General features: G+C 38.1%; 1 protein-coding gene across 2 annotated transcripts; it reads left to right on the plus strand.

The window, feature by feature from the left end:
* The first annotated feature begins 993 nt into the window (after positions 1–993).
* On the plus strand, positions 994–27787 carry LOC106883924 (large ribosomal subunit protein bL20m). 2 transcript variants are annotated; one of them, XM_014935065.3, is made up of 5 exons: positions 1080–1344; positions 13685–13795; positions 15095–15172; positions 24298–24363; positions 27587–27787. In XM_014935065.3, exons 1-5 carry the CDS (start codon positions 1258–1260, stop codon positions 27686–27688), a joined length of 444 nt encoding a protein of 147 aa, XP_014790551.1. In that variant the 5' UTR covers positions 1080–1257; the 3' UTR covers positions 27689–27787. The 2 variants fall into 2 exon arrangements, with proteins under 2 accessions (XP_014790553.1, XP_014790551.1); XM_014935067.3 differs by lacking the exon at positions 15095–15172 and having other exon boundaries at positions 994–1344.
* The last annotated feature ends 156 nt before the right edge of the window (positions 27788–27943 follow it).

Genomic DNA, 27943 nt, shown 5'->3' on the forward strand with positions numbered 1-27943 from the left:
AATAAGGCGTTGAGATAACGTCTATGTATGTGTGTGTGTGTGTGTGTGTGTGTGTGTGTGTGTGTGAGAGAGAGAGAGAGAGAGAGAGAGCATGTGTGCGCATACACATTAGTGTCTCTCACCTAATCTGCCCATTGTAATCTTCGTATTTCTAAAGGTGGAAGCCCAAAAAGTTTTCCCGAAAGAAGTTAAAAACAAGAAAAAATAAATAGTAAATAAATAATGAAGGGTGGAAAAAAATTTTTTTTTAATTTAAAAACTATTTTTTTTTAAAATTGCAATCACCATTGTTGACAATATAAAGAGAAAAACGAAGAAATTTTTGGAAAAAAAGTTTAATAAATAAAAAGAAAGAAAATATAAAAACAATGGGTGTTAGTCTGGACATAGCATAAGTGTTACTATTTCCACTGAAAAGACACAGTATGGACGACGCGTGGAAGAGGAATTGAGACAGGTAAATTCATCTCTGGACGCGGGTTGATTAGTTTTTTTAACTATCACCTGCGGAGTAAGATCCGTCTGGAGAGGAAGTCCCTGTCTCAAGATATGTTTCGGAAAAGATGGTTGCCTGTAGTAAGAATGATGAGAGTGGAAGGTGTCGGAGCTGGTGTAGCCAGTTCTGGGAAAAAAAGGGGGGAAAAAAATAATAAGAAGAAAAAATTGTGAAAACGGCCGGTGGGTTGATTAGAACCCCGCATGGAGTTATAACAAAAATGTGATTTAATTTTTCGATTTCTTTCTTCGATTTTATTATATCTTTTCTATTTATATAATTAAAAAAAAAAAACCTCTCATTGTAACAAACGCTATACGTTGTGGTGTGCATGTTCGTCCCCTCTATGTTCGCCTTTTATAGACAATAAAGAAATTGTTACTATTTCCACTGAAAATAACTTTAATGGTGTCAATATCACGACTTTCAATTTGGCATCATAATCCGCAAGAATGCCGCAAAATTATATACCCAACAAAACCCTATCACATGACTTTACCAGTCTCAGTCTTTATTCTACAGATAGAAATAACCTGAGTCGGCACGTGACCTCTAGATGTAAGGGGAGATAATCCACAGCAGAGGTCAATTCATAACCAGGCTTTCCATTAACAACAGTTGTTAAATTAATAAGGTCTAAGTTATTACGGACGTTTTTGTTTTGTTTTGTTTTTCTATTGTTATTTTGTCAATTGAGCGAAGAGAGGAAAATCATTTCTGTCTTTGCATTCTGTTAAGATTTATATCTAAAATCCTCAGGAATGGTGTTTTTAACGCCGGTAAATGCTGTCCGGAATCGAGGACCACACAGGTTTTGGAAACGTGCAATGTACAGAAGATTAGCATGGGTAAGATTCATTATTATTGTTATTGTTGTTTGTTGTAGTATTGTTATTTTCGGCTAATTTTCAAGCTTTTATATCAATTCTTATTTTCTTTCGACACTTTACGTACTGATTCACATCTCGTCGAGGACAACTTTACCTTTCATTCCTTAGGGGTCGATAAAATATATTGCCGTACAATCGCTGGCATGTAATCATTTAGTTCCTTTACCATTAAAATTACTGATCTTTTACATAAATTAAAAATAGAATTAATTCACATTCTATGTTACAACAGTGAATTTCATTGCCAGACATGCAGTGACACACACTCATACATAATAAACATGACGTGAATTGGCTTGACTGGAGTTGAAACCGGCTAGCATTAAAAGAATTTTTTTTAAATATGCTTAATCATACGAATTCCAGTTCCTAGAATACAAATTCGCAAAAATTTCCTGAAAATTTCCTCAAAATGAAATAGTTATGAGGGCGTTATATGGTGCGCTTCGATCAGAATTCGACCTGCCGGAGTTTAATTTACGACAGCATTTAAAAATAATCTAAATAGGAAATGTCACATAGGACAGTATCGAAAATGAAACCAGTTATTTTCCATTAAGACTGTCTCCACCTCTTGTTTTTGTTCTCGATTATAATCATTTATTTTATTTATGTTTATACAGAATGGTACCAAACATTACAGAATCTTCCTTTCTTCATTCTACCTGATTAATTTCTGTTTTTAATATAAATCTATTTACGCAGTTTCAAAGTCATATAGTCTGTCATTGATATTTGAACAGACTATTTTACGGAGATATCTATTCTTACATTTGATAAATAGTATTTATTAACTACATACGTAGCTTACGGATTTTTTTTTAAAACCTAAACATAAAAAATTGTTTCACATCCCCCGTTTCATGTGTTCTACGAATAAGTCACAGCGTGGTATTTATTTGCAATAAAGTCACAAGAATGCCAGACTCAGTGGTTTTTGGAACCGAAGTGGACAGAGTCTAGAATGATTTTTTCTTCTGACTGATCGCTTTTTTTTTTTAATTGTAAGGCTGCAACAGAAGTATTTCAGTCCTAAAGTGCTCTGCTAATTCTCCCACTAGAGTACATTACTGTACACACACATCTGAGTTATTGGTGTTTGTTCATACACATGCACACCTTCTGAGATGCAGTCAAAGATAAGCCACCCTCTCAATAACACAACTTCTTTTACTAACACTCAATAAATATTAATTGATTCTTATGTTGTTCCTTGATTCCAAGAAAAATTTTCAGCACCTATAAAGAGAAAATGCCAATTTAGCTCAAAACTTCTCTTGGAATATTATTTGCTCAAACTGTTCAATCTATTGGGTTGTCCGGAAAGTTTGTGCCGATTTTTAAAGGAAAGAAAAAGGTCAATAAATACTTGCCATTACATTTTTAATCAACCAAATATGAACAATTTGTTGCACAATGCGTCTCCATCTTTCCTTTAACTTGAAAATACCCTCTTCCCAGAATTGTGGTGGTTTCATGGCAAATAAGTCAAAAGGTAAGCTACTATAAATCGGCATGAACTTTCCGGACAACCCAATATTACCAACCATCACCAATGTATGTCTAACTTTTACACGTCACTGTTTCATAATGAATAGTAGCAGACATTAATATGAATTCAGTTCTGACATTTTTTGGTGGCAGAAGGGTGATAATGACAAGTATGGCTAAGACGTTTACTTTGCAACAATATGGTTTCAGGCTCAGTGTCTGTGTGTGGTGCCTTGGCAGTGTCTTCCACTATAGTCCCCAGCCAACCAATGTCCAGCACCACAAGCCATGCAAAACCATCATACAAACAACAAAGCATGCCTTCTTGCATCATATAGCTTGTAAGCTCTCTAACCTTACAGTTAGTCCTTATGGTTCTTTCCCCAAAAAGTCTCTGCCAACATTGTAGCATATTCCTTTTTTTCACTCTTCATGAGTCTTTAAGCAGTACTCCCTTCACATTTGCTGCTTACTTTGCAGCAATTTCCATACCGTACACATGAACCCTTTAGCATTCAGATTTCTTTCTCAAATGCATTGCTTATTTATTTGTATTATTTTGAATTAATCACACATTATCTTGTAGCTTCAAAATTTCAATGATGTGTTTGTATATTTTTAGAATGACATTGTGGGGCAGGTGTGGGAGGTTGGATCCGGTCAGTTTTAAGATAAAACAGATAGAATATCTGGATCTGATATGGTTGGGTTAATTGCTATTGGATTAATCTTCTCCAAAACAAATCTTTTTTCATCAGTCTTGCAATCATACACATATATACTGTTACGTCCGGCTACTACACATCAGTGGCTGTGTGAGCTACAAATCCTCGTCACCACCGTTATGTCCTGCTACTACATATCAGTGGCTGTGTGAGCTACGAATCCTCGTCTCCACTGTTATGACACTGTTATACAGTGGGAGGTATCCTCGTCACCACTGTTATGTAGTAGCGGGACACAACATATACCAAGTGAAAAATACCTCCTCTCACTCCAACTAATAAGACCACTGACCCTGACAATGGTTCTTCTATTACTTTCAACAATGTGCCCTAGTGTTTATCTCTATCATTGCGCAGGCATGGCTGTGTGGTAAGGAGCTTGCTTCCCAACTACATGGTTCCAGGTTCAGTCCCACTGTGTGGCATCTTGGGCAAGTGTCTTCTACTATAGCTCGGGCTGACTAAAGCCTTGTGAGCGAATTTGGTAGATTGAAACTGAAAGAAGCCTGTCATATGTATGTATGTATGTATGTATATATATATATATATATATATATATATATATATATATATATATATATATATATATATATGCGTGTGTGTGTGTGTCTTTGTATGTGTTTGTCCCTCATCACCTCTTGATAACCAGTGTTGGTGTGTTTACATCCCTATAACTTAGTGGTTCAGCTAAAGAGACCGATAGAATAAGTACTAGGCTTAAGAAATAAGTCCTGGAGCCAATCTGTTCAACTAAAATCCTTTAAGGCAGTGCTCCAGCATGGCTGCAGTGAAATGACTGAAACAAGTAAAAAATAAAAGAATAAACTCTTCAATCACTCTCTCTACAAGGTTATATCCTGATTTTTGTAAATGCATTATTTTGTATTCCATTCCTACTAACAACAAATTCTCTGATCCTGCCAATTATTGACCTACCATACTAATTTCCAACTCCTCAAAAGTAATGAAAACAACCATTAACAACAATGTTCTCCACAACCTTGAATCTTTCTCTTCCCTTAATGACTACCTGTCTGACTTTCATAAAACCAGATCTACTGGTGACATTTTTTTTATGTGACCCACTATTGGGCTCTTGCCATAAGAAATTTGGTGAAAACAGGGTTATTGCACTTGACATCAACAAAACATTCAACTGTATCTGATAGGTGAGTGCTGAAGCAAAACTGCAAGCCATCTTCTGTCTTACACTGCTGGTTTTCTGTCAGATCTAGCCATCACAGTGTATTTGCTAGTGTGCTCCAAAGTTCAGTTTTGCACTCCCTCATTCTTCTGTCTATACATCAATGACGTACTTGTTGTCACTTCCAATAACATCCATTTCTATGCAGATAATATCATTCTTCTGCACTGAAGCATCATTCACAAGTAGCCTAAACATTTCATGCCAAGTCTGCATTGACTTCATTAAGAAAAACCTTAACAACATCCTCTAGAGGTGAGGGTGGGATCTGGGGGTCATTGCAATCTTGTTTCCTTTGATAACTCAAAGACAATTTCTCCCATCCCCTACCATTGTACCCTTCCTCCTAAACATGGACAACATACACAACTCTCAAAGTTGCTACAAATGTTAGGCCTAACTGTCATTGAGGATCTCTCCTGATGAATGCACATCTTTGACATGACAAAGAATGCATCACAAAGACTGACCTTCTTATTCAGAGCCAGAAATTACACCAAGTTCAACAACAATAGCCTTCTATAAGGCCCTGGTGAGGTCTACAATGGAGTAGTGCTCCTACGTCTGTGATGGAGTTGTTACAAATATGGGTATCCTAGATCATCATCATCATTATTATCATTTAATATTTGGCATGGATTGGATGGTTTGATATGATCCAATGAGCCAGAGGATTGTGTCAAACTCCTATGTCTATTTTAGGCATGGTTTCCACAGCTGGATGCCCTTCCTAATGCCAACCACTTTATAAAGTGTACTGGGTGCTTTTTTCATGACACTGGTATTAGGGAGGTCATCTATTAATTTAAGAGACAAAGGAAAAGAGCCCTTGACTGAGTTGAGCTGTAATAAAGAAGAAGGTAACTTTATGCTAGATGTTGAAATGCTTAAGTATGATAGAGAAACAGGTACAATTGTCTGACCATAGGGGCAATAAATAGTTATCCTGCATTATACAAAAGTGGATGGGAGTATCTGTAAAGAAGATAATGATAGTAGTGACAAAGTGTCACAAAAAAAAAATGGCTATATAATAGGTTGGCACAAAATTGCTTACCAGCCTGTGGGATGATGGAACCCCTTCTATTAATTCGTTTGTGCCCTAAAGGGTTTAGTTTTGCCCCAACTCACTCCAACCTTTGGACCTCAAGTATACTGGTCTCCACTCTGTATTTATGTTGCTATTTGTGTGGTGTCTGCTCTTTAGAGCTGACTAGTCTTGTACCATCTCTTCTCTGGCACTTATCTCTCCTTCCATCACCTATGTACTTTCCCCATGTAGTCCTCTACTAGCCACTATATCAGAATGTCAGCCCTAGAATTTCCTACAAATGTTCAAGGTGAAACGGCATAAGAAAGCTTGCCATGGTCATGTATATTACCTTCCCTTCTATGACTAACTTATTAAAAAATTAATACTGATTCACTGATTTGTCATCGGCTGGTTGTCTTGTAAACCTCATCAACTTCCCCAACTGTACTCTTTGTTTAAATAATAGGCTGGATTTCTTTGTGTGACCTATTCTTAGAAAGTATGTCTCAGTCATGACGTAGAGACACCAAATGTTGCATCAGTTTTGGCAATTCTTCAACAAACGAAAATATTCTCTTCAAATGAAGAAAAACAATAGAAACCAGTTATTTATTATAAGACATTGATAGCCAAAGATTATTGATTATTTCTATATAGATCATTCTTTTCCTCGGTTTCATTCAATTTATAGCTTTTAGTGTGATGTTTTCACTACAACTCCTTGAATATTGATTAACATACTGAGAATTTTTTTTTTTTTTTTTTTTTTCTGAGAGGATCTTGTACACATTTGCCAACTGATTGTGTATATTTTAATGTGCAGTGACAGGAGGCATGGTCTTGTCTTCTGAGTCATGAATGAACTTCATTATTTAAAAGCGGCTGACAATTCTCTTCATAACGTACTATAATAATCAGACAAAGAGAAAGAGAGGCAAATAATGAGAGGGAGAAGTAAGAGAGTAAAATAAGAAAAATACAAGGGAACAATAGTAGGAGGAGAAAGAGAGAGAGATGGTAAAAGGAAGAGACACTTGCCTGCAACAGTAAGGCCCATACACACAAGAGTCAGACTCTTATCACACACACATACACATGTGGAAATAGGCACTCACACACACATAAAACAATGCCCCTTCCCACTCGCATCTCATAGTAATTAAGTACACAACACCTGAACAAATGAACACTTATATGATGTACATAATTTTATGAATGAAAATTTGTCTAAATTAGTTTAACACTAAAAGTACCAACATTTTTTACTTCCTACAAGGACCATAGCAGCCATTTTTGACCAGTGTTGAAAATCTTTATTTAATACAATTTATTTTAAATATAAGGTGATGCAGTGAATAAATGCATTTCATCAACATATATACATGTACACTTTTTTGCATAGAACTAAGAATGTGGACAATCTTTCTTTTCGTTGTTTTATAAACTGTCATTGAGCATCCTGAAGGGGAAGAATAAATTTCAGAAGAGAAAAGGGGCTTATCTTTCATCAACTTTTCTGTTGAAGGAACTTCTCTCCTTTGTTTTCTGATTGTCCCTTAAAGGCTTGTCTTTTCCTCCTTGAATTTTTTGGCAAGCTTTAGGCCAGTGAAATAATTATCAGTTATAACATTGTAACCCTTTTTGAAAAAAGGTTTCATGAGTGAAAGGTATGCGTCTGTTGAAAGATCATTTTCTTTCTTATGTTCTGGTTCTTTTCCAAGATATAGTTTTCCATTGCAAAGGTATTTTGAATCAATAGCAACCAATAGACAAAACTTTATACCATATTTATCTGGCTTACGTATTTTTGGAGTATAGGATTTTTGACAATTTTAGTAAAGACTAGACTAGTCAGCTCTAAATAGCAACAAAAATACAGGAGTATAGGATTTTTGACAATTTTCAATAAATGAAACTCATATCCCAGAAGTCAAGCAAAATTTGTTTCTATCTTCTTTCATTTCGAGTAGAAACATTATCAAATTGAAGGTGCTTCGTGATTTTTTTCATATCTCTGCCTACTCAGTGAATTAGAGAAAATTTAGTGCCCCTATTCTTTGCTCCATAATTGTTTGAGTGTCTGTGGGTCTGAATGTTTTTGTACTTGTAAGTCCTTTACTGGTGATCCTGCTGGTGAATCTTCCCCATTTCTTGTCGTAGGCTGGATTACCTCTTCCATTGCATTGTACTTCTTCAATTCCACCATCGTTGGTGACTTACTCCGCTCTCTTTTTCTTGCTTTCACCTCTGCAAAATCACTGCCTTGTTCTGTTATCTGTTTCTGCCGTTTCTCCACCTTTATATTCTCCTGAATACTCACCTCTATAATTTCCACTGCTGCACTAGGGCATTTTTTCTCAAGTGCCCTCTTTCACCACATTCGTAACACTTTGGGGGTATCACCTCCTACATTATCTGCAGCTTTTCTTCATTTGGTAGCTCTAAAGTTTCAGGTATTTCGTTGTAATATTTTTGGCTCACTGCACAAATCATCTCTAATCTGTAGCCCCATCACTTCACTTGTTGGGTTCAGCTTATCATGCCTATCTTCACCTCTTCACTTTCCTTCCTTATCTCCAAATAAAAAAATCACCACTATTATCCACTCTGGATCTGTCGACAGTGGGATTCTTCCCACTCTAATCCTGACAATTCATTTATCCAAACAGTTTGACAACAATGTCCATTTCTCTCCCTGTATCATCCTGTTGAAGGATTTTTCCGCCTCCTCTTCTGATACAAAGGTTACCAATATAGACACATATCTGTTTCCTCTTGTAAAGGATGCTATGCTGTCTCCTATATGTCTTTCCAAAATTTCTTCTATTTCTTCGTGCGGCGCTTTTTCAGTTCTTCTGTTTTGATTTGAAAATGTTCTGAATATTACTGTCTTCTTTTCCATTTTCACTTTTTCCTCCTCTGGTAGGGTCAGTTTTATATTTGACCCTTCCTTCTCCACCATACTACTATATTTTCCTATCAGCTCACTTTTTGCACTCTACCATCTCTTGTTTCAGCACACTTGGGTCTAGGGGAACTCGACCTCCAGTAGCTTCTGCATAACTTCTCATTTTTCTCAATTATTCACAACCACCCAACAATGGTGGCTTCACACAAAAAAATTCAGCTAGAGTTCTTCAAAAAACAACAAAACAAGTGGCTTGCTAGCTTAATTCTTTATTACAGGCACAAGGCCTAATTACAGAGGGGACATACAAAGACATGCGGGAACAAAATACACATGAAAGGATGGATGTGAAATGAGTAAAATTACAATGCAAATGAGACGGCCATATCTCGCTCCTGCTGCGAGATGAAACCGTGTATTCCTTTTCCTTAAAACCTTTACATTTAACATAACAACTTCTAGCCTCGCTCCAAGGTGAAGCCACGACTCCCTTTTTGCTTTTACCCTACAATTATAAACCTTTTAAATAAATGTTCATACAGGATTTACTTATTTTCTTTTCCTTTTTTAAACCAAAAAGTCAACCAAATGTTTTTCACAGTATTTAAAAAAAACTTTTGAAAATCTGTTCATTCAAAAGTTTCAAAATTTACTTGTTTTACCTTTTTTTTTCCATAAAAAGTTCAAATAAATGTTTTTCTCAGTTACAGTCTTTACAAAATTATAACAACTTACCACTTCTGTCTCTCATGTCTTTCAATTATGCAATCTTTTAAGTTGGGGTGTCTTGTCTCACTATAATTTTTCTTTTTGTTTGTGTTTTTCATGTTGTTTCTTTTTGTCTCTATATTTCTGCTGTTTTTGGATTTCCTGTAATTGCATCTGTATGTCTGTGTGTTCGTTTGACTGTAATTCTACGTGTTTCGTCTGTGTCTATGTCTTTAGGTTTCCGTAATTCTGGGCTGTCTTGTTTCTGGTCTGAATTCTGTACTTGTAAGTCCTTTACTGGTAATTCTACTGGTAAATTTTCTCCATTTCTCGTCATGGGTTGGGTTTCCTCTTCTATTGTTTTACGCTTCTTCAATTCCACTGTTGTCAGTGACTTCCTTCTCTCTCTTTTCCTGGGTTTCACCTCCACAAAATTCCCATCATGTTCTGTTTTCTGTTTCTGCTTTTTGTCTACCATCATATCTTCCTGAACACTCTCCTCTACCATTTCCACTGCTGCTCTAGTGCATTTCCTTCTCAAGTGCCCTCTTTCACCACATCCGTAACACTTTGGGGTTTCCCCTCCAACATTATTTCCAGCCTTTCTCCATTTAGTAATTCCAAAGTTTCCGCCTTATCTCTATACCATAACCTCAGCATTTAATTTGTTGTGTTCAGCTTATTATGCCAATCTTCAGGTTTTCACTTCTCTTCCTCAGCTCTGAATTAAAAATTACGGCTATTACCCATTCTGGGTCTATCGATGGTGAGATTCTTCCCACCTTAATCCTAACGATTCTTTTGCCCAAACAGTTTGGCATCAACATCCATTTCTCTCCCTGTATCAGCCTGTTGTTGGTTTTTTTTCACCTCCTCTTCTGATATAAAGGTTACTACTATAGTTGCATATTTCCTTCCTCTTGTAAAGAAAGTTATCCCTTCTCCTATTTGTTCCTCCAAGATTTTCTCTATCTCTTCCTGCGGCGCATGTTCTATTCTCCTATTTGCATTTGAAAAAGTTCTGGATATGACCGTCTTGTTTTCCATTTTTCTTTTTTCCTCCTCTCACAGGGCCATTTTCACATTTGACCCCTCCCTCTTTATCATACCACAATATTTGGCTATCTTCTCATTCCACTCCATCATCTCTGGCTTCAGCACACATAGGTTCAAGGGAACTTGACCTCCAGTAGCCTCTGCGTAACTTTTCATTTTTTCAATTGTTTCACCACCACCCAACAATGGTGGCTTCGCTCAAAATATCGGCTAGAGTCCTTCCAAAAACAACAAAAAAAGTGGTTTGCTAGCTAGCTTGATTTTTTATTACAGGCACAAGGCCTAATTACAGAGGGGACATACAAAGACATGCAGGAACATAAAACATATGAAGGATGAATGTGAAATGAATATATTTACAATGCAAATTAGCCAGCCATCTCGCACCTGCTGCAAGATGAAACAATGAAAGAGATCAGACACCACCAAGAAAAACTTTCTCTACAAAATACTAATTTAAAAATCTATAAAAGAAAAGTTTATAATCCATAAAATCTACAAAATATTAGATAAAAAATTTAATTCAGTTTAGTAAATTTATAAAAAAGAAAGTGAATAATAGACTACATGCGTTTTGTGGCCACATAATAGCAGAAAAAATCTGCACAATTCACAATAAATCAAGCAAGATAAATTCTGCTTCTGAATGAAGTCACTCTTCAGGTCTATAAATTCAAATATCGTATCCTACTATTTAAATAATATAAATAAAATAAAATAGGAATAAAGTAGAAATATCTGTACGTGTAGGAAAGCTATTATTAGTATAATACATAAAATGTCAAGATTTGATAATAATAATCATTCAAGTTGAAGGCCTAATTCCAGGATTTAGGCCTTCAACTTGAATGAAGACAAAACAACGCTCACATGCACTTAGGATTTCTTCCATAATTAATAGTGAAATGTAAACTTTATTGTTAATTAGTGCACCCAAAAGATCCCTAGAACATCATGGTTGCATCAACAGTCCATCTCTCTCTCCCTCTCTCTCTATATGTATTATCATCATCATTTAATGTCTCTTTTCTATGCTGGCATGGATTGGACAGTTTGACCAGAGCTGGTAAGGCCAGGGACTGTGCAAGGCTTCATTGTCTACCTCGGCATTGCTTTTACAGCTGGATGCCCTTTCTAATGCCAGCCACCCCACAAAGTATATTGGGTACTTTTTTTTTATGTGGCACCAACACTGGTATCGATTCTGCTATGACAGTCAGGTCTTCTTGAGTACAGCAAGGTGCCAGATATCTCAGTCCTTTGTCATCTCTTTTGTAAGGCCCAACATCCTGAAATCAGCCCTCATTACTTCATCCCATGTTCTTCTGGGTTTTCCTCTTCCACAAGTTCCAAGTACTCTAAGTGATCAGCAACTCTGTATGCAACTGTCTACATCCATATGCATAACATGACCAAACTAGTGCAGTCTTTTTCTTCTGTCTTGCACACTGCATCTAATTCTTCTTATGCCCAACTTTTCTCTTAATACATTAGTTCTCTGTCACACACATACACTGACATTGCACATCCAGTGGAGCATACTAGCTTCATTCCTCTCTAGCCTTTATATGTCTTCTGCATTCAAATCCCATGTCTCACTACCATGTAGCATTGCTGTTCATATGCATGTATCATACAAAATCTTCCTTTCACTTGAAGAGAGAAACCTTTGGTTGGCAACAGAGGTAAAAGCTCTATGTACCAGTTATTTTCACTAAGCACACATGTATATGTATAAATATATATATAAGGAGTGTAGGTCAAGATAACCCAAACTAATAGGTATGCATTCTGAGTGCTCCAATATGTAATCCACTAAAATTCCAGTTAGAACAGCTTCTCTAGTTGTGATTGTGTGAATGTCTTGTTAAAAAAAGCAAAAAAAAACCCCAAAAAAAACTGGCAATTGGTAGCTTACTTTTGAGTCAGCAGGTATCAGTTAAAGTTGTGAGGAAGGCAAACAGTTAGTCAAGGCAGGATTATGGCATTTAAATTCATTTAATTCAGTCTAAAAATAGTAAAATAACACAAAATTGGCAAAGATAGTAGAGGTCTTTACTATCTTTACCAGTTTTGTATTATTTTACTATCTTAAGATTGAATTAAATGGATTTAAATGCCATAGTCCTGTCACAACTAATCATTTACCTTCCTCACTACTTTATACATACATACATATACATATATGTGTGTCTGTGTGTGTATGTATATATATATATATTCTTTTATTCTTTTACTTGTTTCAGTCATTTGATTGCAGCCATGCTGGATATATAATGTACATGTGTTTGTTCAATGAAAATAGCAGATAGCTAAAAATAACAGCTTAATAACTAGTAAGAGCAGTAAAATTAACAGATCAGTAGACTAAGAAAGTGAGGTGGTGCTTATGACCTTTACATGTCCTTCTAGACATGTAGGATTGTTGTAGCTGATGTTTAACCTAAACATCTGCAAGTCGTCTATGAAAAGGTAACTAGCTGGAAGTCTGTGCAACTGAATAGTTTAGTTATGTATGCACTAACTTAATGGTGTGTGGTGAGATTATACTTGTATTGAGGGGAAATAAATTTGATGAGCCAGGTAAGGGATGCAACTCAAAAGGAAAATGCTATACTTAAAGACACTGGCAATCATGGACCTCTATGCCAATATCTGAGGATTCAATATTTTTCTTGGGACAGATGTAGAATTAGTTTCCATTTGCCTTCTGCTAGTTTATTTCTAGTTCACTCTACTACTCTCCTGCTCTCCCAAGCTTACACTTGAGGCATAGGGCCTATTTAATCCTTAAGCAAGGGGCACTGGTTTGCATGAAATCAGGATTTGTCCACGCAATGGTGGGCCTCTTTGATACATATCTAGGAGCAAGCTCTCTTCAAGGATACAACAAACCACCTGCTCTAACCCACTATCTTATGATCTTGAATCTAACACCTTAACCACTAGGCTCCACAACACAAATGACAATGAATAATAATGGGGTATTAAGTATTAACTAATCTCACTCAAGTGCTTTGGCAATACCATATTTTTCTTTGATCAAATAAAAGACTTAAGAAACTGTCTTCTTTTGTCGGTTGTATTCTTCAATAAATGCATTATTGAATGTCTTTTTGTTTCCATAAGTTAAATCTCTTTTTACTTTCTCAACTTCTCTTTTCTGTTTCCAGCATTTCTTTGGTCGTAAGAGGAACTGTTATTCCATTTCCATCCGCTATGTACATAGGGCTTTACGTTATTCTACCTGGGGTAGACGGCTGAAAAAAGCTGATGCCAAAGAGGTAAGGTTATCAAAATTATTGTCATTTTATAATATATGTTGTTTATCATTATCGTTATCACTTTACATCTGCTTTTGCATGTTGGCATGGGTTGGATGAGTCAGCATAATTTGAGTTGGTTCTTATTTAGAACTACTACTCTGCTTGATGGGTCTGGAACCATCCTCACTTGTATGGTTCCATTGTAGGCATGTTTTCTACAGCCAGAGGTCTTTTCAACCACTCTACAGATTGCATAGCATCATCACTAAAAGTGTCATGTCCAGGACAAGATCAGAGAGTCTTCCAGACCCTATGCTGACATCACTCCTTCACCAGCCACTTTACAAAATATACTTAATACTAGAGCAGCTGTCTTGTCCTTAACTTGACTAAAGAGTTCTCTCTAGCCTACATTGTTTCTATTACTGACATCAGAGAAGTTGTCTTACTCTAGCAAGACTAAAGAGAGTCTCTTCTTCTTTCTGTTGTCTTCATTTCTTTCTATCTAATGCAACTGAATTGGAAAAGATCCAGAATAGAAGGATGATAGAAGAAAGAATATCAGAAGAGAATCAGTGTGAGGGTGATAGAAGAGAGAGAATGGTTGGTGAAGGAGAGAGTGGGAGGATAATAAAAGAGTGAATAATGAAGATGAGGGATAGAGTTACGTGATGGTTGCTGGTAAGGTGATTGAATAGAATGACTGAGGGGGTAATAGAAAGGGGAGTCATGAAAGGAATAAATTGAGAGGGTGTTAGTAGAAGGAGTAATGGAAAAGAGAAAAAAAGGGATAAGCAGCTACATAACTGTTTCTGGTAAAGAGGTTGAATAAAAGCTACTAAGAGGGTGAGAAAAAGAGAAAAACAGAGTGAAAATGTGTGCGTGAGAGAGAGAGAGAAAGAGAGTGAGTGAGGAAGAGCTAGAAAGTGTTAAGAAAATAATGTTTAAAATTTAGAAAAATATAGTTGTTTATCTTGTTTTATTACTCATATTTGTGTATAACAAAATTATGAATAATACATTTTTTTAGAATGTTCCATATTTAGTATGGATTTTCTGAAATCCTTAAATTATAGCTTTAAAAATCCATGGAACAACTAAATACTACTTGCAATGTACTATTTGAGAACTACTGCTTGCACAGTGTGATTTGAAAGAGAATTAGTTCTTATTTCTAGCTGACCTAGATATTTCCTCATTGGGTAGTCCTGCATTAAATGTTGATATTTATAACTTACAGCACAGCAGTTTTGTCTAAAATTTTTCATTTTCTCAAAAGAAACAAAATTTTTTTTTTTCTTTTCTGCACATTTTCAGTTATTTATGATCAGGCTCAATGCTGCTTGTCAAGAACATGGTATTGGATGTATGAAATTTTTAGATGGTCTTGCTAGAGTGAGTTTTTTTTTCCTTGTTTAATTTTTGCTTTCAAATTACTATTATTATTATTATTATTATTATTATTATTTGTTTAATTTTTGCTTTCAAATTACTACTATTATTATTATTATTATTATTTTTATTTCTTCTTCTTCTTCTTAGCATTATTATTAAGGCAGCAAGCTGGCTGAATCGTTAGCATGCCAGGCAAAATGCTTAAGTGTATTTCATCTGTCTTCACTTTCCTAGTTCAAATTCCACTGAGGCCAACTTTGCCTTTCGTTATTTTTGGGGTTGATAAAATAGGTACCAGTTAAACTCTGGGGTCGATATAATCGACTCATACCTTCCTCAAAACTGTTGGCCTTGTGCCAGAATTTGAAACCACTATGATTATTATTATTATTATTATTATTATTACAAGGGTAGTGACCTGGCAGAATCGTTAGTATGATGGACAAAATGCTTAGCAGCATTTCTTCCACCTTGACTTTCTTAGTTCAAATACTGCCTTTCATCCTTTCAAGGTGATAAAATATGTACCAGTTGAGCACTGGTGTTGATATATTGCTGGCCTTGTATCAATAATAGAAAATTATTATTATTATTATTATTGAGTGAGAGAGCAGTGCATGCCATCAAAGTGACACTGGGGTAAAATATACGAAGCCCTGTATACCCATCATGACTACCCGTCTGATAAGGGTACACCAGGCACATGCATCACAACCATATGTACACGACATGGTGATCTCATATCAAGATAAACAGCGCATGACCTCGCAGGTGGGGCCCAGTTAGAATTTTCTTCAGATCGAGTAGCCTATCCCACTCAAAAGGTCCCTGAATAAGGGTTGTTTAAGGATGTTGAGCAAAACACCCATGTTTCCAAAGGTGAATTATTCAAACCCCAAAGAATTCCTCTCAACACATGGCTATGGTGCTTCCCCACTACTTCTGCTCATGATCAGAGATGCACATATCGTCAGCCACTAAGGGACATGCTCAACTGGTTAAGGTCAAACAACTGACAAGCAAATCTGTGGTATTAAGCAGAATATTTGCTGTAGCCCATCTTTTATACTAAACAATGTACATGGTAACACTTCCAATCAATTAAGATCAGAAGCCATCCCATCAGGAATCAAGATAAAGCAATTAAGAGTATGAAGACCGGGAAAGCCCCCGGCCCATCAGGAATCACTGCAGAGATGCTCAAAATATCTGGCAGTGTTGGCTATAGCCTAGTCACCCGTATTACGAACCAGGTGATACATGAAGGAGTCATACCCAATGACTGGTGTAGCAGCATCATAGTCAACTGCTACAAAGGTAAAGGTGACGCTTTAGATACAAATAATTACAGAGGCATCAAGCTGTTAGATCAGGTTATGAAAGTTACAGAGAGGGTCATAGCCCAACTAATTAGGGAGCGAATCAATTTAGATGAGATGCAGTTTGGGTTCGTGCCAGGTAAAAGCACTACTGATGCCTTATTTCTAGTGAGACAGTTGCAGGAGAAATACCTAGCTAAGGATAAACCTCTGTACCTGGCTTTCGTTGACATGGAGAAAGCCTTTGACAGGGTCCCCCGATCCCTTATCTGGTGGTCAATGAGGAAACTTGGGATAGAAGAATGGTTAGTGAGAGCTGTGCGAGCCATGTACAGAGATGCTGCCAGTAAGGTGAGGATTGGAAATGAGTACAGCAATGAATTCCGGGTAGAGGTAGGGGTCCACCAAGGTTCCGTCCTCAGCCCCCTCTTATTTACCATAGTCCTCCAGGCAATCACAGAGGAGTTCAAGACAGGTTGCCCCTGGGAGCTCCTCTATGCTGATGACCTTGCCCTAATTGCGGAGTCACTATCAGAACTAGAGGAGAAGTTTCAGGTGTGGAAGCAAGGTCTAGAATTGAAGGGCCTTAGAGTCAACCTAGCTAAAACCAAAATCCTAATAAGTAGGAAGGTAGATAAAACACAAACCCCTTCAGGTAGATGGCCCTGCTCAGTATGTAGAAAAGGAGTAGGTAGTAACTCTATAAGATGTACCCAGTGCAAGCTATGGACACATAAGAGGTGCAGCAACATCAAAGGCAGGTTAACTAGCAAGTTAGTTTTTGTTTGTGGCAGATGTTCAGGTGCAATAAAGACTGCAAACAAACAGGAAACAACTTCTATCTCATTCCAGGGCGAAAAACTAGAGGTAGTCGATAGCTTCCGCTATCTGGGCGACCAAGTTAGTAGTGGGGGTGGGTGCGCTGAAAGTGTAGCTGCTAGAATAAGAATAGCCTGGGCAAAGTTTAGAGAGCTCTTACCCCTGCTGGCGACAAAGGGACTCTCACTCAGAGTAAAAGGCAGACTGTATGACGCATGCGTACGAACAACCATGCTACATGGCAGTGAAACATGGGCTGTAACTGCTGAGGACATACGTAAGCTCGCAAGGAATGAAGCCAGTATGCTCCGTTGGATGTGTAATGTCAATGTGAATACCAGTCAGAGTGTAAGTATCTTGAGAGAAAAGCTGAACATTAGAAGCATCAGTTGTGGCGTGCAAGAGAGACGATTGCGCTGGTATGGACATGTGGTGAGAATGGAGGAGGATAGCTGCGTGAAAAAGTGCCACACCCTAATAGTTGAGGGAACCCGTGGAAGAGGTAGGCCCAGGAAGACCTGGGCTGAGGTGGTGAGGCAAGACCTTCGTACATTGGGCCTCACCGAGGCGATGACTACTGACCGAGACCTTTGGAAATGTGCTGTGCGTGAGAAGACCTGGCAAGCCAAGTAAGATCGTTGCCAGTGCCCCTGGACTGGTTCTTGTGCGAGTGGCACATGAGATGCACCATTTTGAGCGTGGCCGTTGCCAGTACTGCCTGACTGGCTCCTGTAGGATTTTCGAGCGAGATCGTTGCCAGTGCCCCTGGACTGGCTTGTGCGGGTGGCACATAAAAGACACCATTTCGAGCGTGGCCGTTTTCGTGCGGGTGACACGTAAAAGCACCCACTACACTCTCTGAGTGGTTGGCGTTAGGAAGGGCATCCAGCTGTAGAAACTCTGCCAAATCAGACTGGAGCCTGGTGTTGCCATCCGGTTTCACCAGTCCTCAGTCAAATCGTCCAACCCATGCTAGCATGGAAAGCGGACGTTAAACGATGATGATGATGATGATGATTATTATTGGGTGAGAGTGCAGCACACACCATCAAATATATGAAGCCCATTATACCCATCATGACTACCCGTCTGATAAAGGTACACCAGTCACATGCATTGCATTCATACGTGTGTGACATGGTGACCTCATATCAAGATAAAAAGCACTTGACCTTGCAGGTGGAGTCCAGTTAGAACTTTCTTTAGGTTTCGTAGCTCAACCTGCTCAAAAGATCCCTGAATAAGGGTTATTTAAGGATGATGAATGAAACACCCATGTTTCTAGAGGTGAATTATTCAAGCCCTGAAGAATCTTTCTCAACACATGGTTATGATGCTCCACCACTATCCTGCTCATTATCAAAGATGTACATATTGTCAGCTCCCAAGATTTAAGTCAAGTAACTGATAAGCAAATCTACAGTTTTGAGCAGAATATATGCTTAGCTCATCTTTTGCACCAAGACAAAACATGTACATGTTAATACTTCCTATCCGTTAAGATCAGAAGCCATGAGAGCCACTGCCTAGTATTATTATTATTATTATTATTATTATTATTATTATTATTATTATTTAATTTGAGTTTTGTTTTATGGTGTTTATTTTTTGCCTGCTATATCTAAATAGCTAAAATGATATTGTGCATGTGAGATTGTTTTTATCACTTATGTTTGACCTTGCAATTCCCCATTTTAGTTAGAGTAGCTTATGCAAATAACAGTCAATAAATCTTAGTGTTGATCATAAAGTGAAATGAATTTGTTCTTCCCTCCTAATCCATTTAAGCACAGGCATATATATATATATATATCTGTCAAGAAGTACACAAGGTACTATTGCCGTAGTATGGCTAAATGTTCAAGAAGTTTGTTTCAGTCACAAGGTCCCTAGTTCAATCCTATTGCATAGCATCCTGGGCTTTCACTGCCTTTACTGTACTCTCATAGCAACTCACCTCAATCTTTAACACCTAATGCTCTCCCTCCCCATTCCATAGTCCATCTTTTACCAAACACCTTTGACAATGTAATCTATCATGATCATTTGATACTCCAGTTGTGCTCTGTGTACCATTGATGCCACCTTATACCCTTGCATGTGATCTCTCTTTTGTTTGCTGCCCTCACTTTGCTCTTCCCGCTCCACTTATCACCCAATCTCAGAGTGACTAGTGTTGTGGTATAACCAATATCAATGAGGGCCCTCACTTCCTTCCCTGTTAGTAACATGCAACAGGGTGCTTTTACTAGGTAGGAGTACCTACTATTGCACTAACTTTCCTTGCATATTTCCTCTATTGCACTATTTTACTAGGTAGCCTTCCTGGCTGTCTTTAACAGCTAACTTTTGACTTCAGTTCTGTACAGTTTTTCACCATGTGTAGCTCCTGCCTCCTAAAACCCTGCTTTCCTTGGCTCCTCACCACCTGCATTTTGTCACCTTCTTTCACTAAGGCAGCTGTTTCAAGTCCTGTATCTTATGGAATGGTCATGCCCTAACAGATGTCTGTGCTTGGCAACTGTTGAAGGGCTGCTGACATGTAGTCCATGAAACTAGTTATAAATCTTGCTAAGTCTGCCATCTTCCTAATTTCATTAGTGTAGACATCTATTGACTCCCCATTCCACCTCACTCTTCTTAGTTTCCCATAGGCCAGAAATACTCCTTCTGTGAATACCTCTTTAAATCTTACTTTAGTTTTTTTACCACATTCAATTGATCCCGGTCATTGATCTCTAGGATACCAGCTCTAGAGATGAGTGACATCACCCTCTAAATTAACAGTATGAATCTAGCAAAGTCAGAAATATACAGGATCTTCACTTCTGGTTTCACTTTGTTAAGGTGCTTCTGTCACATCTTAATCTCACCTTCTGTGCCATCTTCTATGTTTTTACAGAAATAGCTTATAAGCAAATCAGATTAGAACCTGGTGCAGCTCTCCTGCTTGCCAGCTCTAATCAAACTGTCCAACCCATGCCAGCATGGAAAACGGATGTTAAATGATGATGATGATGATGGTGATGTACTGGCTGAGAAAAACAAAAATTTGCCAACCTGATCGTCGTCTTTTCATTATATCAACAAAAAATTTAATAATCACTGCTCTTACAAAACTCTATACACAGTAATCCTATAACAAGTTTTGGCAATAACAGGCCCACTTACTCATACACTCACCTCAAACCACAGTATCCTTACAAACTCAAAAGAGAGAAAAAAAAAAAACTGATAAAAAACACATCTCTTCCCATTCAGCTATGACTCTCCTGCCATGGTTCCCATCTGGTTCTTTATAATAATGATAACCAGAGCACTCAGAGAGCACAAACCTCTGCCAAGGCAACACCAACGTCCTCTCAACAGTTAGCCAGAGATGGTTTTTAAAATGAGAATATCTGAAATAAACTCGACTGCTCTCACAAACAACAATACTAAAAATGAACCCAACCGCTCTAAAAAATTTAGTAAAAAACAGGAAAAATTATCAAGAATCCTTTTCCGATACCAAATCAATCCCCAAATCTAATCAATTTGTGCCAGTCACGAGGCCAAACATTCCCAAAAGTTTCATCTGAATCCATCTCTTAGATTCCATTTCTAATCGATTGTATGTTTATTTTTACTTTACAGTACACTAATATCATGCAATCATTCAGAGATAGACTTCCTTCCTTACCAGTAGAGATATAGCTTTTTGAACTTTTTCCATTGTGTTCTTACTCTGGTTGTTATGTTTTCAGAGCACCCTCCTTCACTACTTCTAGGGAGACAGCCAAGCATTAAAAAAGAAATTAATTCTATAGGTACTCGTAAGATGTACTACTCATATAAAGCTCTTCTCTGTTATACAATCCCACTGTATCTTGTGCACACACAGACGTCAGCACTGATTGGCATTTCTACTTTTGGGCCTCACAGAGGCAATGTAGCTGATGATAGTGTCGCATATTCAGCACCTGTGCCAGTGGAATGTAAAAAGCACCTTTTGAACATTGGGCCTCACGGGGGCAACGACAAATGACTGAGACCTTTGGCAATATGCTGTGCTTGAGAAGAAGACCCATCAAGCCAAGTGAAATCATAGTTGTGACAGATACTGGTGTCATGCAACTGGCACCCATGCCGGTGGCAGGTTAGACCACCCATTACTCAGAGCTGTTGGCGTTAGGAAGGCATCCGGCCATAGAAACCATGCCAAATCAGACTGGGGTCTGGTGCAACCCCTCAGCTTACCAGCCCTGGTCAACTGTTAAACCCATGCCAGCATGGACAACGGATGTTAAATGATGATGACTTCCTCCTTTTTTCTCTTTTGGTCAAGAGGGAAGCTTATATCTGTGACCCTTCACAGGGTCTCTGAGATTAGTGCAAGGGAGGTAGGAAGCTGTTCTCGAGCCAATAACCTGGCCTGAGTGCTTACATAGTGGACTTTGCTAAAGGCACCCAAGGTGCCGGGCAGTGGTATTGAACTGGGCAAGAGATTAAGTCTACCATCCAAGTAAGCCACTGTAGGATCTGAACTCTGAATATAAAGAGTTGGAAGAAAACACTGCAACGTATCAGCTGTGACATTCTTAGAATTCCACTAATCCATCGTGAAGATGGATACTTTTTTTTAATCAACCCTAAAAAGAGAAAAGGCAAGTTGATCTCAACAGGATTTGAATTCAGAATACCAAGTCAGAACAAATACTGCAATGAAAGCCACTTCCCAATTGGAGGTCTTCTTTTATAGTAAAACTTTTGTCTTTGCAAAGTTTCTAAGAATTGCTTCAACATATAGAATATTTTCTTTCATTCTTTGACAGATTCAACAATGGGGACAAAGTCATTGATTGCACAGGCAACCAGTTTTAAATTTCTATTATGGCCTCTACCCCCCCCCCCCCCCCCACTCACACACTTATCATTTAATGAATATAGAAGTTATACATGAGCTACTTCAAGTTTCATGCTCAGCTATCAAAGCATGAAACTTGAAGTAGCTCATGTATAACTCTTATACCTGTATTCATCAAATTATATTTACCTCTTGCTGAATTGAGGGCTTTATTTGTTGAGTCTATCAACAAATACAATATCATCATCATCGTTTAACGTCTGCTTTCCATGCTGGCATGGGTTGGACGATTTGACTGAGGACTGGCGAGCCAGATGGCTGCACCAGGCTCCAATCTGATCTGGTAGAGTTTCTACAGCTGGATGCCCTTCCTAATGCCAACCACTCTGAGAGTGTAGTGGGTGCTTTTACGTGCCACCGGCACGAGGGCCAGTCAGGCGGTACTGGCAATGGCCATGCTTAAATGGTGTTTTTTACGTGCCTCCTGCACAGGAGCCAGTCCAGCGACACTGGCAATGACCTCGCTCGAATATTGTTTTACACGTGCCACTGGCACAAGTGCCAGTAAGGCAACGCTGGTAACGATCTCACTCGAATGGTACTTTTTACATACCACCGGCATGGGAGCCAGTCAGCGGCCCTGGCAACGATCATGCTCGGATGGTGCTCTTAGCACTGCACCAGCAAGGATGCCAGTCATACGGTGCTGTCATTGAATTTGTCTCAACAGGTCTTCGCAAGCAGATTTTAGTGTCCAATGAAGGAAAGGTACGCATAAGTAGGCTGGTTACACCCCTGGCATAGGCTACGGATTATCGTCTCACTTGGCTTGCCGGGTCTTCTCAAGCACAGCATATTTCCAAAGGTCTCGGTCACTAGTCATTGCCTCGGTGAGGCCTAATATTCGAAGGTCGTGCTTCACCACCTCATCCCAGATCTTCCTGGGTCTACCTCTTTCACAGGTTCCCTCAACCGCTAGGGTGTGGTACTTTTTCACACAGCTATCCTCATCCATTCTCGCCACATGACCATACCAGCGCAATCGTCTCTCTTGCACACCACAACTGATGCTTCTTAGGTCCAACTTTTCTCTCAAGGTACTTACACTCTGTCGAGTATGCACACTGACATAACACATCCATCGGAGAATACTGGCTTCATTCCTTGCGAGTTTATGTATGTCCTCAGCAGTCACGGCTCATGTTTCACTGCCATGTAGCATGCGTCATACAGTCTGTGATTGTATTGAAAATACATAATAGTGAATCATTGGTATTTATATACCTGTTGACAAAATTTCAATTCTGTGCATAAAAAGTTAACAAAGTTACAACCAAATATTGTTGATAATCTTGAGCATTATTAATCCAAAACAATGTGAATAAATAAGCATTATATTTGACTGAGTAATCATCATCATTCTTTAACGTCCATTTTCCATGCTGGCATGGGTTGAACAGTTTGACCAGACCTGGCAAGCCAGGTGGCTGCACCAAGTTCCAGTTTGATTTGGCATGGTTCTATGGCTGGATGCCCTTACTAACACCAGTCACTTTACAGTATGTGCTGGGTGCTTTTTACATGGCACAGGCACAAGACTTTTTCAGGCGAGGCCTCTTCTCCAAGGAGAGCAGCCTTAAACCTTATGCTGTACCCTCCTTGAGTATAGCAAGATACCAGGTATAGGGTTGAACAAATTAACTTTGAAATAATATAGAATGTATTGTGAAGCAAATCAGTGACAGAAAAGTACCAATATATCTACTCAGTCACACTCTCATATATAATTATACAGAGTATGTTACATTCTTCAGACACCGTTTGATTTTTTTTCTCTTCTTTTTATTCTTTCTCATTCAGTCTGTTATAACTTCTCCCTCTCTCTGTCTACCCTTCCTCCATTATTCAATCTGTTACAACTTGTATCTTCCTCTTCATCTTATCTCTATCACTCCCTTATTCAATCTATTATATCTTGTATTTTTCTCTTGTCCATCTCTCTATTTCTGTCTGTCTGTTTGCCTCTCTCTCTGTTTCTCTGTCATTCACTCTCTCTGTCTCTCTCTCTCTCACTTTCCTTATTCTGTTATGAATAAATCAAATGTTCTCATATTTCCTTTCTCCATCTTCGGTTTCTTCAGGCTGACATATCTCTAAATCGCAAAGTATTAGCCGACATCGCCATCTATGAACCACGCACGTTTAAGGTATTTATGACAAGTTTCTCTGGAATTGTTTTTGTTTTATCTAAAATTTCAAATGCAAATTAAAGTTGAGCATAATGTTTTTTCGGGGTCTATAATTAAGTACCAGTTACGCACTGGGGTCAATGTAATTGACTTAATCCATTTGTCTGTCCTTGTTTGTCCCCTCTATGTTTAGCCCCTTGTGGGCAATAAAGAAATAAGAAACTTGAAGCTACAAAATAATGCATTGTTAATTCTAAACAATGTGGATTAATAAGCATTCCATTTGACAGAGTAATCTGAATACTAAAGGGTTAAGGTTTGCATAGACAGTGTTGGTCAATGTCTTCTATAGCTGTGGGTTGTATATATATATGAACATATGCATAAATATGTGTGTGTATGTATGTGTTATTTTTGTCTTCACAATTTATGCAAATAGTGACATTTGCTTACAATTTTCCATGTGATTATGTCTGGTTATTGAGCTGTTCGTTGTTCAAATGTTTAGGAGAAACACACATACACACATATATATATATGTGTGTGTGTGTGTATATATATATACATTTATATATGCCAGTACCGCCTGACTAGCCTTCGTGCCGGTGGCACGTAAAAGCACCCACTACACTCTCGGAGTGGTTGGCGTTAGGAAGAGCATCCAGCTGTAGAAACTCTGCCAAATCAGATTGGAGCCTAGTGTAGCCATCTGGTTCACCAGTCCTCAGTCAAATTGTCCAACCCATGCTAGCATAGAAAGCGGACATTAAACGATGATGATGATATATATTGTGTGTGTGTGTGTGTGTATAAATATATATATATATATATATATATATGTATCTATATATATGTGTGTGTGTGTGTGTATATATATGTATCTATCTATATATATAAATATATATATATATATATATTTACACGCGCACACACACACACACGTGTGATGGGTAAATTGTCGCCATTTTATATTTTTAATTTCGCGAATGCACGTTGTTTGTTTTTGATTTTATCGACTACACAGTATAGTAGGATCAGTTGAGCACTATCTGTGAGAAAAACAGCAGTATGACGCAATTCACTTTGCCAGAAATCTGGAAACAACAAACGGCATGCTCTGCTGCTTGGAATTCATACTGGAAGTTCCAGTATGAACATTTCAGAGTGTTTGGGTGTCAATCTCAGGACATGTACCAAGAGTGACCAAAATGAAACATCCAGTCAACATCATGGTGTTTGGAGTGATCACTAGTGATGACGATGTTATGCCTCCATTTATCTTCCCACACAACCTCAGACTCAACATGGAGGCCTACATCAAGTGCCTGGAAGAGATATTGCTGCCCTGGATCAAGAGGGTGGCTGCTGGAAGACCCTATGTCTGGCAACAGGACTCTGCACCATGCCACACAGGCAGGGGAACCCAGTCATGGCTGTCAGACAATTTCTGTGACCACATCACCCTTAACATCTGGCCACTTAACTCCCCAGACTGCAACCCTTTTGATTATTATGTGTCGAGTGTATTTGAGCGAGAGACCAACAAAACTTTTTGTATCACCAAAGATGATTATGGCAGCATTCACCAACTTAAACAAGGAGACTGTCCAGAAGAGATTTCGAAGTCGGCTGGAGGCTGTGGTTGAAGCCAATGGCGATTTTATCAAATAAATTTACTCGTTAGTATTTCAAGATGTTTTTATGTAATTTTGGTAGATATATCTGTTAAAATGAAATGTCTGTGTTAGTGTCATTTTTGCATAACTTAGATGACAATATATTCACCATAATATATATATATATATATATATAGGAGTGGCTGTGTGGTAAGTAGCTACTTACCAACCACATAGTTTCAGGTTCAGTCCCACTGTGTGGTACTTTGGGCAAGTGTCTTCTACTATAGCCTCGGGCCAACCAAAGCCTTGTGAGTGGATTTGGTAGATGGAAACTGAAAGAAGCCCGTCGTGTGTATATATATATATATATATATATATATATATATATATATATATATATATATACATATATATATATATACACATATATATATGTGTGTATGTATGTGTGTGTGTATGTTTGTGTCTGTGTTTGTTCCCCCAGCATCGCTTGACAGCTGATGCTGGTGTGTTTACGTCCCCGTAACATAGCAGTTTGGCAAAAGAGACCGATAGAATAAGTACTAGGCTTACAATGAATAAGTCCTGGTCAATAGAGTGGTTTGCTCTTGGGTAACTCTATGAAGTAAGATTTACTACTTGTGATCTAATTTTACAGAACCTTGTTATTTTAATCGTGAAGGCGCATGGCTCAGTGGTTAGTGTTGGGCTCACAGTCATGATGCAGGGAGTTCGATTCCCTGACTAGGCTGTGTGTTGTGTTCTTGAGCAAGACACTTTATTCCACATTGCTCCTGTTCACTCAGCTGTAGAAACGAGTCATGACATCACTGGTACCAAGCTGTATCAGACTTTGTCTTCGTCTTGGATAACATCGGTGGCATGGAGAAGGGGTGATGGTATGCATAGGTGACTGCTAGTCTTCCACAAACAACCTTGCCCAGACTTGTGCCTTGGAGGGTCATTTATGACAAAAGGGGACCTTTACTCTATTATTTTAATCATCCCATGTTATATGAATCATGGTGATAATGATGAGATTCTTACTTGCTGAATGTAGAGGGAAGGGCAGTGCCCATGGCCTCTCAACCCCACCTAAACCAATGAGATTGTTTCTAGGGAAACATTAATGTTTCCCTCGAAATTTTGTAAATCAACTCTTGTTGGAAATTCCCTTCAAACTTTGTTTTTGTGACCTGCACATGAAATGTTTTGAACCTGACCTATTTTCCATTACTTTCCAGACAGATTCAGCACAGAAATATCATCATAGCCAATATTCCGCTCAGTACCACAGATTTGCTTGTCAATTGCTTGACCATAACCACATGAGCATGTCCCTTAGTGGCTGACAATATGTGCATCTCTGATGATGAGCAGGAGTAGTGGGTGAGCATCATAGCCACACGTTGAAAGGGATTCTTTGGGATTTGAATGAATGTGACAAAAGCAAAGTTTGAAGGAAATATTAGCCATTTTTCATAATTTCTAAGGGCAAGCAAATAGGAAATAACAGTTGCTACCCAAGGACAAAAATCGTGTTACACAGTATTATCAATCACTAATATATTGATTTGATTTGAGATGATCTTGATGAGTTCCATCTTTTTTCTTTTTTTCAGAGTTTAACTGAATTAGCAAAACAACATCACAAAGAAATGGGATTCACACCAAAAGGCCTTGATGGTCCACCTCCTGGCATTATTTTGCGTACAATGCTGTGATAGAGACAATTTTTTAAATACTTTTTTGTTGTGTTTTAGATATTCTTTTCAATAAAAATTCTATCTGTAAAAAAAATAAATAATGACAAAACAAAAATCTATCCTTGCAGAGTGATTAATTATGAAATGGAAATAACTTACTTTTTAGCAAAAGGGCATTATTTGAATTTAGTACTAAATCTAAATTCATTATTCTTTCCTACTCTAGGCACAAGGCCTGAAATCTTGGGGGAGGGGGCCAGTCGATTAGATCAA

This window comes from Octopus bimaculoides, chromosome 9, assembly GCF_046866305.1.
Source record: "Octopus bimaculoides isolate indiv1 chromosome 9, ASM4686630v1, whole genome shotgun sequence".
NCBI classification, from domain to species: domain Eukaryota; kingdom Metazoa; phylum Mollusca; class Cephalopoda; order Octopoda; family Octopodidae; genus Octopus; species Octopus bimaculoides.

Bases quoted from the DNA above. Each gene is read 5' to 3' on its own strand.
- LOC106883924 (XM_014935065.3), top strand. From the start codon at position 1,258: ATGGTGTTTTTAACGCCGGTAAATGCTGTCCGGAATCGAGGACCACAC. The intron at 13,796-15,094 runs GTAAGGTTATCA...GCACATTTTCAG, and splicing joins AAAAAGCTGATGCCAAAGAG to TTATTTATGATCAGGCTCAA. The intron at 15,173-24,297 runs GTGAGTTTTTTT...CGGTTTCTTCAG, and splicing joins TTTTAGATGGTCTTGCTAGA to GCTGACATATCTCTAAATCG.